The sequence below is a fragment of the Astatotilapia calliptera genome, chromosome 17, assembly GCF_900246225.1.
Source record: "Astatotilapia calliptera chromosome 17, fAstCal1.2, whole genome shotgun sequence".
In the NCBI taxonomy this organism is placed as follows: Eukaryota; Metazoa; Chordata; class Actinopteri; order Cichliformes; family Cichlidae; genus Astatotilapia; species Astatotilapia calliptera.
This window is the reverse complement of record NC_039318.1, coordinates 7959096-7975937: the sequence shown is the minus strand read 5'-3', so window position 1 is coordinate 7975937 and position 16842 is coordinate 7959096. Positions and strand designations below refer to the sequence as shown.

Sequence of the window (16842 nt, the reverse complement as noted above, 5' to 3'; positions counted from 1 at the left end):
TTTACAGATCTACCATAGAAAAGCTATCTAAACACAATTTTTGCAGTAGCTAAAGTGCTTACAGCTCCCACTTCATTCATCCATGTGACATTTCCATGTTTGCACCCTGTTTTTGTCCTTGCCTTAGGCCTCCAGGCCATTCTGCCAGAGTATCTGAGGGCCAGGTTTGTGCAAGCAGCTCTTAGCTACATTGGCTGTAATGAGGAGGGCCAGTTTGTGTGCCGAAACAACGACTGCTGGTGCCAGTGTGCCGTCGACTATCCACAGTGTAATTGCCCCGAGGTGGATCTGAGGGCTATGGAAGCTAGTTTGCTGCAAATCCGAGATTCCTGGAACATGGCTAACCAAGAATTTGAAGAGTCAGGTCAGTGTTTTATTATTTGTATTTATTTATTTATTTATGCCATTTTAAATGACCCTCTCACTGACTGCAAATAGCACCCTGTTGTTGGAGGCACTGATGGAAAAATCAAACTGACGATCTTTGAAAAAGGGACTATTACATCCAATCTATGCAATAGCAATTCAACATTACACAGTGTAATACTTTTTGGACCCATGTGTTTGCAGCTTCTTGCAAACACACATGGTTATGAAAACAACTAAGAAGCCCTGTTCATTTAACTTACTTAGACACAACAGATTTTTTCCCTGTTCTGCACATTTTTTAATTTTATTGTTTTTATCTGTTTTCAGGGTTTTTGAGGGAAATAAACTATTACACCATTTCCTGATCATAACAAATTGTCAGTTGTACATATCAGCACACACCTTTTATTTAGTATTATTTGGAATTCTTGCATGCAACAGCTTACATTAATTGTCTTTGATTTACATTCAGTAAGAAGATTATTTGCATTATCTGCAGATAACTATTGTCTGCAGTAATATCTATCTAGCAGCATGGGTGGAACCTCCCTGCCTTTCTATGGATGAACATGGGTACACAAATGGCAATCACTGTATAAGATTTGCGAGATGGATGTGTAAAAGAGTAAAAGCTATCCATTCATCAGCTGATGTGGACTTCTATTAGAGCAGCTGATCTTCCTGGATTGCGGTTGAGCTTGACTTCATGGCCTCGATGATTTAATGATATGTTCAATTTTCTGTGACTTACAAAGTATGAGGATCATTAATATTAAAAGATGTGTGATTTCTGTAAAACAAAGGATGTTTTGAGGAGGTATTCTAAAACAATTAAATATCAGCTACGTTAAGGCTCTTAACAAATGAATGAAATGAAGGTACCTTACTTCATTGTGTTGATGTAAAAATCTTATAAATCCAATCCTGCCGTAAAGCAGCACTGATTATTGATCAGTAACACTTGTCTTAGTGGCCTAATACAGCAAGAGGTATTAAGTAAATAATAATGAAATTAATAAAATTTCTCTGGTGAAAATCGAACCACTTTTCGAGCATTCAGATTAATAACACTTTTGTGACCTTTGAACCCGTCTTTAGGAAAAAAATGCATGGATGATTTACAAAGTCCAGTACATGAAAGAGGAGCAATTACAGCAATATTACTGGGTCAACAGTGATTCAGTCAGAAGTAAGCTCTTCACTGCGGTAGGAGCTGTCATGCCTTTTGAAACACAATACAGTTGCTCTAATCTGTTTGCAGAACACAATTTAATAGCTTTGTAATAGCACTAGCAATGATGTTGCAGTTGTTTTAACCAATGTCTCATTAGCTTTTGCATTTTTTTCCACTAATGTACCCGTTGACCGTTATGTCAAACTCTTCTTCCTCAGTCTTGAATTTTACTGTATCTTGCAGCATAGCTCTGCATCCATGTTCCCCTGTCATTATTAAAACTGTGCTGCATCCACAGGCTCTAAGGGCATCTTGCTGTTTCACTCATTTCCAGCTCTGCCTTAAGCTGTTTTCAGTGCACCTAGCTGGCTGTGTGTTATTACCGGCTACATGCTTCTGTACTAAGGGCAACTTGATTAGTGCGCAGTTGGCAATGACTTAAGCAGCAAGGTGCCCAGAGAACTGCAGTTACACTGCTGTATTAAATAATGAAAAATAAGTTTCCTTGAAACCCCTGAGGATCTACTTGTATAGTCAATCTAATAGAGGACAACTCGCACCAGCAGCAGAGAGATTAATAATCATAACTCTTATTGTTAAATGAGCTTCCTACCATCAGAGGATGGTGGACATGATTTGTTTTAAGTCCCACCACCCACTGAGTGGTAACTGTTTAATAATTAAGACATCATATTTTTTATACCTGGATCAGTATCCTATCTCAGTGTTTGGCTAAGACAAACCATAGTCATAACAGAGCATTGAAACAGTGTGAAAAACTAGACTCAGGGGAGCATAAATAAGAGAGTGCACTTCATATCCAAGAGAGATCCAAGAGGCTTTAGTCTAAATAAACTGCAATATGTTGCACTAAGTCAAATACATGCTTAAAGTTGCCGGACTACTAAGACGCATAAGTTATTAATTATAACCTCATAATTAAGTAATTTAAGAAAACCCTGCCAAATAAGCCTCCTTACACGCGTCGTTACCCTTCAGCCTCCTTGTGTTATTTTTGATAAGACCCACGCTGTGTCTGTACTTGTGTTCCTGAAAATCTGACAGTGTTTTCTATTTTTAAAATTGTACAAAAGGAAAATGCCGTTACCTTCCTGGGTTCAGCAGCTGACAAGATAATAATGGTCATTAGAGCGCAAGTTTCCAGGGATGAGGTATTGTTGTCTAGGTGATAAAATAATAGTTTAGTTAAGAAGTTACTTGCCATTCCCACCTTCTCATGGTTATTCAACATTATGATTTTGCCATGATGTTAACTATATTAAATTAATCAGTATTGTTTTTTAGCCTGAAAGTACACCTATATTCTATATGTTTCCTACTTAATGAGCCAAATGACAGTATAAAATAATCAATAATAAGAAGAAGAAGTGAATGTACCTATTGTTTTGCCCATTTTTGAAGTCAAATCTGCTACTCCTCCCAGAAACACAGGGTCAGCAAACTTACTGGAAAGAAAATACAAAAACAATTTACATATCCACTGAAACAGGTCAAAACTCAACGTTCAATGTCAAAATAAGAACAAGATACAATGTGAATCCATTGTAAGGAATGAACATGAATAGAAATAAGATGGAAGTATGCTAGTAATGTCAAAAATAAAAAAAAAATACAAAAAGCACTGCAACAGAAGTGAGTCTTGATCTGTGATTTAAAAGAAGACACTGACAAAGCGAGCCAGACCATTCCACTAACAAGGAGTCCTTAGAGCAAATGCTCGATTGCATTTTGTGTTTAAGACTGACATAGAAATTTTTAACAGGTTTCTGCCTGAGGATTTGAGGCTGAGCTATTACTGTGCAAGTAGTACAGTGTGTAGTACTGTGAGCTCACGGCCTATCATTTGCTTCCAAGGAGCCAGACTTCTTTTAATTTTGACATAGTGAGACATAGTTCTTCAAGCTTTCTGAAGGTCTTTCAAAGTTTTTCTTTGGATATTTGCTGCTTTTTCACTCATTTTCAAGACTAGTCCTTGTACCTGACCATTTTGTTTTTTTAAATTATTAACTCACATGACACAGACCGATTAATCATTTAAAAATTTAACTCAAGGGATAAACCAATGTTGTGCCAACAGATAGATACAAGATAGAGAACAAATTTTAAAACTACATCATCAGGTACATTAGGTACCATAAATTGTTTCCATCAATGGAAGGATGGCTGTCAAGAATTTCTAAAAATGAGTCTTCACTAATCCCATGTAAATGTACACCCATCTGGAACAACCCTAATATCCTACAAAACAACAATATGATAAACTTCAAAGGAATTAAATACTTGGTACATCTATTTGAAAGACTAGACTATTCTATTTGACAGATTAGTTTTACAACATGGGATTAACGAGAATAGATTTTTAGAATATCAACAAATTAAATCTATAATAAAAAAAGAAATTCAAGCCTTATCAAATCAAATTACAAACACCATTAAGTGTGGTACAATTCCTCAATCTCAAACCCCCCAAATTACTGAATACTGCAAACTAAAATATGCAGGAAAACTCTCTGTTAAAATGACTAGAAACCCCAATCTACAATTAATACAATCCTGCATAGAGTGCACCAAATGGGTCAACGGATGTTCACGTTGGGTTTTGTGCTGTCTAACAGCTGCTCACACTGTCAGGGCAATATACCTGACAATTACATCCACCTGTTCAGAGGTTTTGGTGCCATTCCAGCCTCCCCTTCAGTTTTCTTGTTGGGCAACTTAGATGATTTCACAAGAAGCCATTTTGAAGGAAGGGAAATGGGGAAAAGGGGTCTGAGGTATCCCAGATTACACAAGAACATGGACTGAGAATCAGTGGCCAAGTCTTGCAGAGTATCTTGAAAAAGATTTCAAACTTGAATCCAAGTTTGAAGTCTTTGGTTCAAACTGTTGTTATCATGTGAGCAGGAGGAAGCCAACATTCAGAGAAGAGCTTTGGAATGTTCTTCAAGAATCCTCTACAGCTATCTCTGAGGACTACTTAAAGAAATAATATTTTTTTACCGGATATATTGTATCTTCATGTATGGTTGCACATTTCACTACATTTCTAGCAAGAAATAGAGAAAGGAGGAATGGCTCAATACTTATAGTACTGTTTATTATGGGGCCAGGGCATGAAGGACTTAAAAACTAATAAGTAAAATGTTAAAATCAGCTCTATGGGCAATGGGCAACCTGTATAGGGTCATGGACTCTATAAAATGGAGTAATAGGTTCACTTTTCTCCGTTCCCATAAAATGCCATTGCAATATTGTAACGAAGAGAAAATAAAAGCAAGAATGATAGTCTGAGTATTGATTACTTATTGTATCCTCACAATATATCTATAACACAGGTACTTGTAGGCCTTAATAAAAGTGAGTAATATTAACGCTTTATTGGAAAGGTTAGACTTTAGTTGGATGCTAGAGACAAAAAAGATTCCAGCTGCACGATGTGTAATCTTGATAATGTGGCTGAAGGATCAGAAATTTACTGCTCCTTTTTTTAAAATCACTTTTGGGCATTTTATTAGACAGTGGAAGGAGGCAGGAAATGTGAGGAGGGGGAATCAGATGCACTAAAGAACCAGCCACTCAATGCTAGAGGCATTTGTATCAATGCTAAACACGTGGCTATTGAGCCACTCCCACAGTTATTTTTTTCAGACTGAACACATTTATATTACCCTGGTTTTTAATTTTCATAGTCAACCACTTAAACCCCTTTTGTCTTCCAGAATAATAAATCGTACTAGTTAAAATAGTTGGGAAATTTAAATTTATTGGGAAATATAATATTTATAGTAATCCTTCTACACAGTGTGTGCATAGCCAGTCTACATTAATATTATATATTAGCGCTGTCAGCGTTAATCTAGTTAAAATGATGTTAACACCATAACCGCAATAACGCAGCAAATCTCTGTTAGAGAATTAACGCGGATCGACCTGTGCGTGGGGCTGCACAATGTGTCAATGTGTTAGCGCGGTTAGCTCGTTAAAGCGTTAGTGCCGTGCAGCCCCATGCACGGGGCGATCCGTGTTAACTCGCTAACGGAGATTTGCCGCGTTAACGCTGACAGCACTGTTGTATATATTTCACACATACTGAAACATGTAACAAACAATATTCTCCTGAATGAAAAATTATTTTCTTATGCTACTTTTATGGATTATGGTTTTTTTTCTCCTTTTTTTCTATAACTGGACAATGATCTGACAATATCCTTTAACAGCCAGTGTCACTTAAACTTGCTTTGTCTTGTCAGATTTGCATTTTGCTACTAAGCTTGTTTTTATTGCAGGTTTGCATGACTGATGTTTTAATGTTTCAATAAGTTAAGCGCAATGCTAAAATATTTATATAAGCTGAGATATATTCTTATTCTTCTTTGACGCAGAATCCTGTTGTTATTCAAAATGTAAATCACAGTGATGGTTATTACGATGAAGACACGGATGGGATGTTTTAAAAGACAGACTCGTTCTTGGATTATGCCATCTCATTGGACGCCAGTAATAGTCTTATCTTTTAAACTAATTTTAGTTAAGACAAATTAATATATCACACAATCTGCTAAATCTGTGATTAGAAGAAAGAAAAAAAATAGTGGTGGCGGCAGCACCATGTGATTTTTCTTTAGTTTTCAAAATACAGGTCATAGAAAACACTCAGCTTATGAATTTCACAGGAACATGTAAAGCTTTTTGCATAATCAGCAGGGAAGGCGTTGGGGCTTAATTGGTTTCCCAAATTGATGCTTTATTATCCAGACAAACAGCACGGTCTTTTTCTAATCAGAAGTGAGCATGTTTTCGATTTTCCATACATCCAATCATGATTGTGATGATATTGTTATTGAAATGTAATCTGTTAGCACACGAGGCAAACAGCATTTCTGAAGGGCTGACAGATGTTATCCTCTGTGCTCCAGGCCCATCCTGATTTCCCCCTGACAGACTTGCTGCAGAAAATCTGTATGCTATTCATTAATGAATCTTACCCCATCACCGTATTTAACTCTGCCTTTTTCTATTAGCCTATGCTTCAAACAATATCACTTCCAGTTTGCCCCACAGCTCTTCAGTCTACATGGACTCTGCAAACTGATTTTCTCATTTTGGCTTGACTAAATTAGCCAAATATAGTGAGAAAGCATTCAGGTCAGTTAGGCAAAGTCAGACAGGAACAATCCACTTCTTTCCAACACAGACTAAACTATCTTGCCTGTCCTCTGTCTTTCAGATGAGTTCCAGAACTTTGTTCGAAGGCTTCCTACATTCTATGCTATGAACGCATCGGCCATTCAATATTTCTGGAAAACGGAGCCGACCATTCTCCAGCGCTACAAACAGCTGGAGCTCAGCACCCAGCAGCTCCTGAGCAAAGCACGACGCATTATCAACAAGCTCTTCACCCTCAGCAAAAGGTGTCAAACTCAGCCCAAAATTATTATGCTGAGAGAGAGGTGAGAAATATAAGTATTCCTGCTGACCTTTCTGTGGATACAGATGTGTTAGGCCGTGTGTTTGCGCGCATGAGTGTGAAAAAATAAGCAAAAATTCCAAAGCCTGCAGCCACATTGCAAGTCCTTTCAAGCACGTTGCAAACGGCAGTGCTCATTTATTTTCCTCAGCCCGCTCTGTGCGCAGTGCTTTGTTATCCCCTGAACTAGGCATTATGCTAATAATACACACAATACATTAGCACTTTGATATTCAACCGAGGTCTCACTGAAGTGAGCTATAGTGTCACACCTGATGACTTGGCTGCACTCCCAGTCCGGGTCTCCTTTACATTCAGGAAATCAAAGTTATCCTCCTGTGAAATTAAAGTTTGCAGTGTTTCAAAGGAATATGCAAAGTTTGGGCCATTTTTCCTGTTGGTTAACTTGACTGCAATGAAATCATATACTAAAGAAAATCTGCCGTGGATCTTCTGTTGATCATTCCATCTATTTTTGTGTTTTTCTCCACAAAGTTTAGCTATAGTCTGCAACAAAAGCTTATGAAAAAGAAATGTAATTATGTCAGTGCAGCTGAAGTATCCAGGTTTATTTTAGGAGCTATTTCAGGTGAGAAACCAAATATTCATCCTCTGCAATGTGATTTTTTTTTAAATAAATATAGAGCTCGAATCTCCAATTGCCCCCACCTTCATTTCCTCTATAATGAGGGAATATATCTCTGTTCATTCAAACTGTACATATTTACCTATAAAATCTATGGGAACATACAGTGTTGTAAGTCATGTATTTGGCTCATACCTGATTTCTTACTTGCAGTTTTTTTAAATGGAGATTTCATTTATTAAGGAGAAAATGCGTTCCAAACCCACCTGAATTAATCACATTTTTTGGAAAGCTGGGTTCTATTTTATTAGCCACATGCAGACCTGATTACTGCCAGACACACTAAATCAAGAAATCCCTAAAAAATCAACCTGTAGAAATACGTTATACTGGCGTCTGAAGAAGCTCAAGAACAGATGAAAAACAAAGTCATTGACATCTACGAATAGGGTTACAAAACCATTTCTAAGGTTTTGAGATTCCAGTGAACCACAATGGAGAGCCATTGAGAAAATGGAGAAAACTGAAAATTGGTGAACATTCCCAGGAGTGGCTACTAAAATTACTCCAGGAGTGCAACCATGGGAGATTTCCAAAGACCACTGCTGACCTTAAAGGACACAAAGGCTCATCTCACATTTGTCAAAAACCATATCAATGATCCCCAAGAGTTTTAGGACAATATTCTATGGAGTGACAAGGCAAGAGTGAAACTTTGCAAGGTTTGAGTCCTGTTACATCTGGCAAAACAAACATAGCATCATAGAAAGATCACACCATCAGTCAAACATGGTTGTGGTAGTATGATGGTCTGGGCTGCTTTGCGGTTTCAGCAGCTGGACAACTTGAAATGGATGGCTTGATGGCTGAAATGGATGCAACCATGAATTCTACTAGAAAAATCTAAAAAAAGAATGCCCGTCTGTCAGTTCATGACCTTAAGCTCAGGGACACTTGGGTTATGGACAATGAGCCGAAAGACTCCAGCAACTCCACCTAGATGGTTAAAAAAACCCCAAATGAATATTTTGCAGTGGCCTGTTAAGGTCTGTGCTTAAATCAGATTGAGCTGCTTTAGCATCACCTTAGACAGGCTGTTTAATTCAGCTCTCCAATGAGCCTGAATTAAAGCAATTCTACAAAGCAAAGTGGTGATGTGAAAGACTCATTGCCAGTTATTGCAAAAGCTTGGATATAGTTCTTGCTACAAAGGGTGACGCAAGCAGCTATTAGGTTTAGGGGGCAATTACTATTTTACATTGAAGTGTAACAAATATGCAAAAAACTAAGAGATCAAGAAGAGGGCAAATACCTTTTCACAGCACTGTACATATATGCAGTGTTAAATTCGGAGTTGCTGCAAGCACAGTTGTGTTTGCTTACATTTTTAAGCAAGGTAAAGAAAAGGTTTTATTTCCTAAAAATAGAACACAAAAATTGTTTAGTTCACCTGAAGTAGTATATTTAGGGAATCCAAATTTTTATTTGCAGACTCAAACTCAAGGTACTGCACCACTTTAGTATATGGGTTTTCTATACAACCAAATGAGCTATACTGACACTTATTTGCAAAGATCTTATAAGGGAATAGAAATGTATTCAGGTTATTACCATTATAGATTGACCATCGCTATAGGGAAAAGTGTATTTCTGATATTTAAGGGGAAATGTATAAGAGCGATAAAGGCAGATTAAAAGATTGGTCAAAATCATTGTGGCTGAGCTCTCAGTCCTGCACTAGTCATACTACAAAAGATTCAATACAACGACAAATGGTTATTTTTTCGCATGATTTTGCATTTCTGTTTCCAGATGGTCCCTCATATCATATTAACTTGATTCTTAATGGCTTTCAGCTCCAGTCCTAAGCACCGTTTCCTCATATAGCATCATAATGCTGCAGAATCAGATGTTCCTTAGTAGCAATTTATGCAAATTAGGTGCGACCGAGGTCATTTACAGCTATATTCTTAGTAATATCTGTGCTGTGCAAAAAAATTAAAAAGATGCAAAATGTTCATCCCTGATGGAAAATGGTGACAGGTTTAGTAAATGTTCCCATCTGTGTATAAAAGCTTGCAAACAGCTAAATTACAATGATGAAATAGGCGACTTGCAGTGTTTTGAGCTGAGATGAATCTTCAGACAGCAGAAGAATGTACTGCCCTTTGTCAATGTAATAGTGAATAGTTACATATATATATATATATATATATAGCAAGAATATACAAAGATTTTATCCTCATTTACCTTACATATCATACCGCCCTGTACATAATGGCCCAGCTCACAGAGGATTTGTTTTTCATATGGAATATTTGTACATCTCTGTAGCCATTATTCATGTTCCAAAGCTTCACAGTCTTTGTGAGATGAAGACAACGCAAACATAAAAAAAAAAATGTAGGCTGTTACATTGTAAATCCATTTGGAGTTTCTTTTGTAACTTTCTAGTGCAGTCTTTGGAACTATGTACAGTATTTTTTTTCCTTTTATTTTTTTCCATGAATACAAGAGGTGTCAGGGCAGCCGTGATGGAGCTGCACAAAAACAACTGATAGGCGGCTTTTTATGTGCTTCCAAAGTAAATAAATGTGGCTTGTAATGGAAAAAATGAAGTGTATCTAGTGCAGAGGAGAAGTTTTCTTCACTAGTCAAAATGTACGCTGTGGCAGAAGGAGAAAGTTCGTTTGTGGCATTGATCTGTGTGAAATGAACTGACAGACAATGAACAGATTGCAGAGTGAACACCCGGCTTCTCTTTTGCCCATACTGCACACTGCGTCTCCATGACAGTTTACATGTCCTGCTGACAAAATGTGCTTATGATGGCGAGACAGCTTCCTCTCTCTTGCTGTGCACAGTCTCCACTCTGGAGGTGAGATATGCACAACTGACTCTCGCTGATGAGTTTCAGACAAGCTGGGTGCCGTTAACACTGTTAACGCATTACATCGACTATCTTTTGACAAAATGTCACCAGATTTAAAATTTGATTTGAGGAAAAAGAAAAAGTCTTTTGCTCCTTTCTGTTTTTCTCCACATCACACTGACTGCGCTCACTGTGATGCTGGAATACTAGAGGGGGCTTGCCGGTTCAAAGCACTTATAAAAGAAGAACAAAAAAATGGTCTCGAAACTAAGAAACACCAGAAGCCTTCTATAGACTTTAGCTCTGCATGATAATTATTTTTTCCTAAGATATGCATCATTAGTGAGTAAAAGTACAGTACACTGGAGGGAACAAATTATAGAGCTGGAAAACAAAAAGAAAGGAAAAGAAAAGAAAACGCAATCACAAGTTTATATATTTAGTTATTTTTACCACTGGAAGGTGTTCTAAGCCATGTTTCTTTTTAAATAATTGTTTTCTCAATTAAAGTGGAAAAAACACATTTGAATATATTGCTTTTTGCACAGACCTGACAATACAAGTGAACTCACAATCATTTATTTCCATTTTTTTCCTGTAACTGTGAAGTCTGCAGCAGCAGTATGTTAGTTTATCCAGCTGTTTAGTACACAGTTTCACCCTTATCATCACTTTGCTTAGCTTCACCATTTGTGTGTATTTTTCCAGCCCAACTAGAATCTAGAGACGCAGGACTGTGTAGACGAAATCCATTTAAATATGTTGTGTAAGTTCAAACACAACTCGATCGTATCCAGTTTGATAGCTGGTTTAAAAATTGACTCAGTAGAATATTACATGTATTATAGCATCTTCTTTATAATCAATTGCTTCATATCCAAAATATCAAAATGTTCTTCAAAAATGTTTTGCATATATTTACTGCATTTATTTGTTGCAGTAAATATATGACACAAATACTATACTTTCATAGTATTTGTGTCGATATAGGAATATATCAAATGCTTTTCCAGTCAATGTATTAAACATTGAGAAGCTAAAATAATTTGTGGAAAAGGGTAAAAAAGCCTGATTTAAGAATTACATCTAACATTTATTCATCTATCTGTCCATCCTCTTCTGCTTATCCTTATCATTGTCGCAGGGGTCTAGAGCCTATCCCAGCTATCCCAGGGCGAGAGGCGGGCTACACCCTGGCCAGTCTGATGCAGGGCTAACGCTACTGTTTATCATGGGATCAAATTCCCAGTGATACACACACTCACCAGCACACACACAGTGCAGTTTAATTTCTTTAGTCTAACAACTGTTTGAACAAATGGTACTTTTCCCTTCAAAATTATGTTTTTTAGATGTAAATTACTTATACATGCACTTTTGTTTCCCTTAAATTAATTTACCAGCTGCACACGGCTACAGCAACAGAACAGCCACTCTGCTAAAGAACAAAAGTGGATTAAAAAATCTGACAGATGTGGAACATAGCAAGCGACAGACTAATTTACCACATTATGTTCCTGTCATGCATTCCATCTGCTCTTTCATTCAGAAACAATTTCGGTATATTGCTTCACCGATATAGTTTGTGGCTTGGAATAAATAGAGCATTTTGCTAATCATATACTATATGTATGGTTCTACATGTACATAGGGCTAGACTAGACTCTGCACGTTTCCAACTTAAATAAATGATGTATTTTCCTAATGTGATCTTTATCAGCCTCTTATTAAACCTAATATTGTTTTATAGGAAATTTTGTGTGATGCCAAAGCCGAAGCTATGTTTTGATTACCATTTGTGGTTGCTTTGGTTGTTTATGCTTTTAACAAGAGTGTATCTTTTTAGTATTTTCAGCTCTGCCCAAAGTAAACAACATAAAAATTGTAACGTAATTAGCATTAGCTTATTTTACAGAGGGAGACTTTCCAATTACCCAATTAGCTCGTTTTCTTAGCACTAAATATAAAATGGGTGTATTTCTAACTCATCATCTTTTTTGACCTTGCATATTTGTAGTGAAACGACAAGTGATCCATCTATAGTAGGATGCGTTTTAGACTGGATAAGTGGACAGGAAATCTTTTCTACAGGGATTTCATGAAAACATTGAAGGATTTGAATGAATCGCTTAAATGTGGGACTTGCGTAGCAGGCATTGGTCTCTTGAGATTATGATGTGATACAGAACAAGCAATGACTGTTGATCTCCCCCATAATGCACCTTCCCTCCCCTACAGGGTCTAGTCAGGAAGCAGGCAAAATTTAACTTAGCTGTGTTTCTTCAGAAAGCACTTAACCATGCATATGAAACTCATAGTTTCAATCTGTTAGTTAAAGTAATGACTCAGTTTTACTCCTTACAGTGCAAGAGTTGGTTGCTCTAAATTACATTTAACATATTTTCATGTGTCATTAACGAATCATATAGAGCAGGAGAAGACAGAGGGACTTTGACATTTACATTTCATGGCTTCATAATTGTGAAGTGCCGCATAACTGCTATATCCATAGCCATATTTTCATTTCATGCCCACATATTTATTGTTCAACTTCCCATCTATATCCACTGCATCTCTTATTTATAGGCAAAAATCTGAAAAGAAATACATGCAAGTGTTTTTTTATTGTTTATATTTTTTAAGTATGTGTGAGGAAAAACGCTTTTTCTATGCTGAGTCATCTCTGTTTTTGTTTATAGATTTTACAATGTAACAGCTTCCACAAAGAAAGAAAGTATGCACTATAATTCTTAAAAATTAAAATACAGTGTTTATTCTTAATGAAATTTGAAATTACTCAAAGTTATATGACCATCTAATAATTACTCAGCTTACCTAATGTGAACAATCAGGAGCATTTTATAAATATTATATTTGACAATAAAGTAGAAACTCAACACCCAACAAAAGAGAAAGCACCTGATGTAAGCATAATGACCCGAAAGGGAAAAGAGATGTGAGCGAAGACAGTAAATGGGATTGTGAGACTTCACATTGATGAAAAGCATACGTGATGATCACTATCAAACTAAGTGGCTCACAGGTTTTCTCCATACAGAGGAGCATTGAGTTTGTCATCAAAATATAGATTTTTTTGTTGTTTGGTTTAGAAACAATGAGATTAATGTTTGAAGCCATGTGATTCTTGTGTTATGTACTCTGCATCAACAATGAATCTTACCCACTGCTCCATCTCTGTCGCAGGCCCTTTAGCTACTGGCTGAACTACATCCTCTCCATCATGTACTGCAGTGAAAACAATCACATCGGCTCTTACCTGGAGGAAACCCGGAGCTGCTCCTGCCCTTATGAGCATCCTCCCTGCCAGGGCTTGATTCCATGCACAGTGGGGGAGGGCACCTCCTGTGCGTCATGCTCCTATGAGAATCGCTCCCGCTGCGCCACCTGCAACCAGGGTTACATGCTGAGCCAGGGTGTGTGCCGCAACGAAGTGCCAGACTCCACTGACCACTACATAGGCTTTGAGACTGACCTGCAGGACATGGAGCTGCGCTATCTTCTCCAGAAACGTGACAACCGCATCAGCATTCACGGCATCTTTGTAAGCAATGACGTCAGGCTGAATAATTGGTTTGACCCATCGTGGAGGAAGAGAATGCTGCTGACACTGAAAAGTAACAAATACAAGTCAAACCATGTCCACATGCTCCTGGGGATGTCTCTACAGATCTGCCTTACCAAGAACATTACTCTGGACCCCATGCTGTCTGTTTATATCAATCCGTTTGGCGGGAGCCACTCAGAGAGCTGGATCATGCCCATTGAGCAGAAGAACTATCCAGACTGGGAGAGGACTAAATTAGACCTTCCTTATGACTGTTATAATTGGACTCTGACTTTAGGCAACAAGTGGAAAACATTTTTTGAGACAGTGCATTTTTATCTACGGAGCCGGATCAGGGGCACCTCAAGTAACGGGAATGGAACTGTATATTATGAACCCTTGGAGTACCTGGAATCGGGACGAAATCTAGGCTACATGAAGATCAACAGCATCCAGGTGTACGGCTATAGTATGCACTTTGACCCGGAAGCGATCCAGGACTTGATTTTACAGCTGGACTACCCATATACTCAGGGATCGCAGGACTCAGCCCTGCTGCAGCTGCTGGAGATCCGGGATCGGGTCAACAGGCTTTCCCCACCAGGAGCTCAGCCACTGGACCTGTTCTCCTGTCTGCTGCGGCACCGGCTCAAACTGTCCACTACAGATGTTGCCAGGATCCAGGCAGCGTTGCAGACTTTCAGTGCCAAGCAGCCAAACTCGATGGAATACGAAACAACCAAATTATGTAGCTAAGAAGTGGGCAGGTGGCCAGGCGCACAGATGGAAGAGCAGTCACCACACAACTCTGACGATAGTTAAGAGCAATTCTGGAGCAGTGCAAGGGACATTTGGGGGACATGTTATTTGTTGTCATGGGTCTCAAGAGTGCATTTGAGATTCTTATGTCAGCTTTTGGTATAAATTTGTATTACGTCTTAGAAATAAGGAGGATTTCACCATACTTGCCTCATTGTTTGATTTTTTTTTTCTCTCCTGATGAAAACAATAACTTTAATAGTTATTAATATGAATTTCAATATTTGCCATCACTGATATTTTGCCAGCGTGCTGATGTTTGTAGATTGCACAAATCTGAATTGCTCACATACGTAAAGAAAAGGCTTTTGCTGATAAAATATTACCCAAGCAATGTAGTCACCTCACTCATTTCATTTCAACACCAGCATGTTCCTCGCTACATTTGCTTTCTAAAAAAAAGCCCACCATAAGTAATTGTTTTAATATCACAGTCCTCCTTCTTTGGCTGGAAAATTATGGGCACTGTGTTCTTTTTGCTTTTCATATCATGATAAAATCACTCATTTTTTTAAGCTCTACTTCACATTTTTGTAAGAAAATAGTCATTGCCATAAACAAAGTGAATAAATAAATGCTGTATTACTCCGGATTTGCTGACAAACAATGTATCATGTTCACAATATATGTTACATGTGCTCTTATTTTTATAATGCTGTTGTTTGTGAAGCAAAAGTTACAAAAACACTGTCTATAAAATGTATAATACGATTTGTTAATACACTAAATAAAATACATTTTTATGTGTGGTCTGTACATGGTGTTCTTGTGTACATAGATGCTTTTCTAAATTTATAATGAGTTTATCAGATTTATGATAGGGATTACTAACATTATTTATTCTGTTGTCACGTTTCAAAAATGTCACTTTTGATTTTGATGCTCTCAAGAGACGCGACTGAACAGCCAGTCAGTGGCATGCAGTGTGACGATGTCACATTTTATTACCTGCTCAGATTGCTCCGAATCCCAGCCAAGCAGGTGCTAAAAGAAGTACCTGATACCAGGTAGTATCAGGACCTAATGGAAAACCATGGTGAGTTGAAAAGGGGCTTAAATGCGACATTTCCAATTCATTTTTTAAAAGAATCATTCCAAAACAAAGCTAGATATTGTTACACTATGACTACTTCATTTTATGTATGATCACTCATTTTAAAGGTCACCTAAACAGGACAGTGATATCATTAAAGATGCTGACAGCTACTCTTGGTGCTGCTATCAAGAAAACATTTTTGATTTGAATAGTAGAATCATAATATTACTAGTTTCATTTGTTGGTAAGTTGTTTAGTTATTGCTCAGTATTAACTTTATGAAGTTTTTTAAATAATTTATCTATTTGTCTAAATCCAAATCTGTCCTATGACAAAACCCTTACTCGGTACACCCACAATCAACACCAGTCTCCTTCCTACTTTTGCAGCACTTCTTTACTGGCAAATGAACTAAATTCACACAGCTATAGTGATAACGCGAGAACACTTGAAGAAACTATTGCCATTGAACTGACTGCCAATTTCAAAAACCACAGTTTCATTGCATGAAATAAATCAGTCCACGCCTCCCACCTGAGCTGCTCACAATGATCTGCAATCACCCACAAATACTTTTATTTAATAACAATTCTGATTAATTTTGAGTCTATTAAATTGGGTTATTTTTCCAGTATTTTCAAGCCCTCACAACTTCGTGAGCGCAGGATTGAAAAACATTTAGCATAGAATTAATCAAATATGAAATATTATATATATATATATATATATATATATATATATATATATATATATATATATATATATATATATATATAAGATAAGATAGAACTTTATTAATCCCTCGGGTGGGTTCCTCTGGGAAATTCGACTTCCAAAAGCACAGCAACGACCGAAGTTACAGTTACAGAATTGTTATATATATATATATATATATATATATATATATATATATATATATACACACACACACAC

The 16842-nt window shown here is 37.2% G+C and overlaps 1 protein-coding gene across 2 annotated transcripts in view; it reads left to right on the top strand.

The window, feature by feature from the left end:
• The window catches only part of LOC113008657 (BMP/retinoic acid-inducible neural-specific protein 3-like), a 75891-nt gene extending 59404 nt beyond the window's left edge, over positions 1 to 16487 (top strand). For both annotated transcript variants that reach the window (XM_026146233.1, XM_026146232.1), the window contains 3 exons: positions 128 to 364; positions 6792 to 7014; positions 13694 to 16487. In XM_026146233.1, the coding sequence (XP_026002018.1) occupies positions 128 to 364; positions 6792 to 7014; positions 13694 to 14810 (1577 nt within the window). In that variant the 3' untranslated portion in view covers positions 14811 to 16487. The remainder of the gene's footprint in view (positions 1 to 127; positions 365 to 6791; positions 7015 to 13693) is intronic.
• The last annotated feature ends 355 nt before the right edge of the window (positions 16488 to 16842 follow it).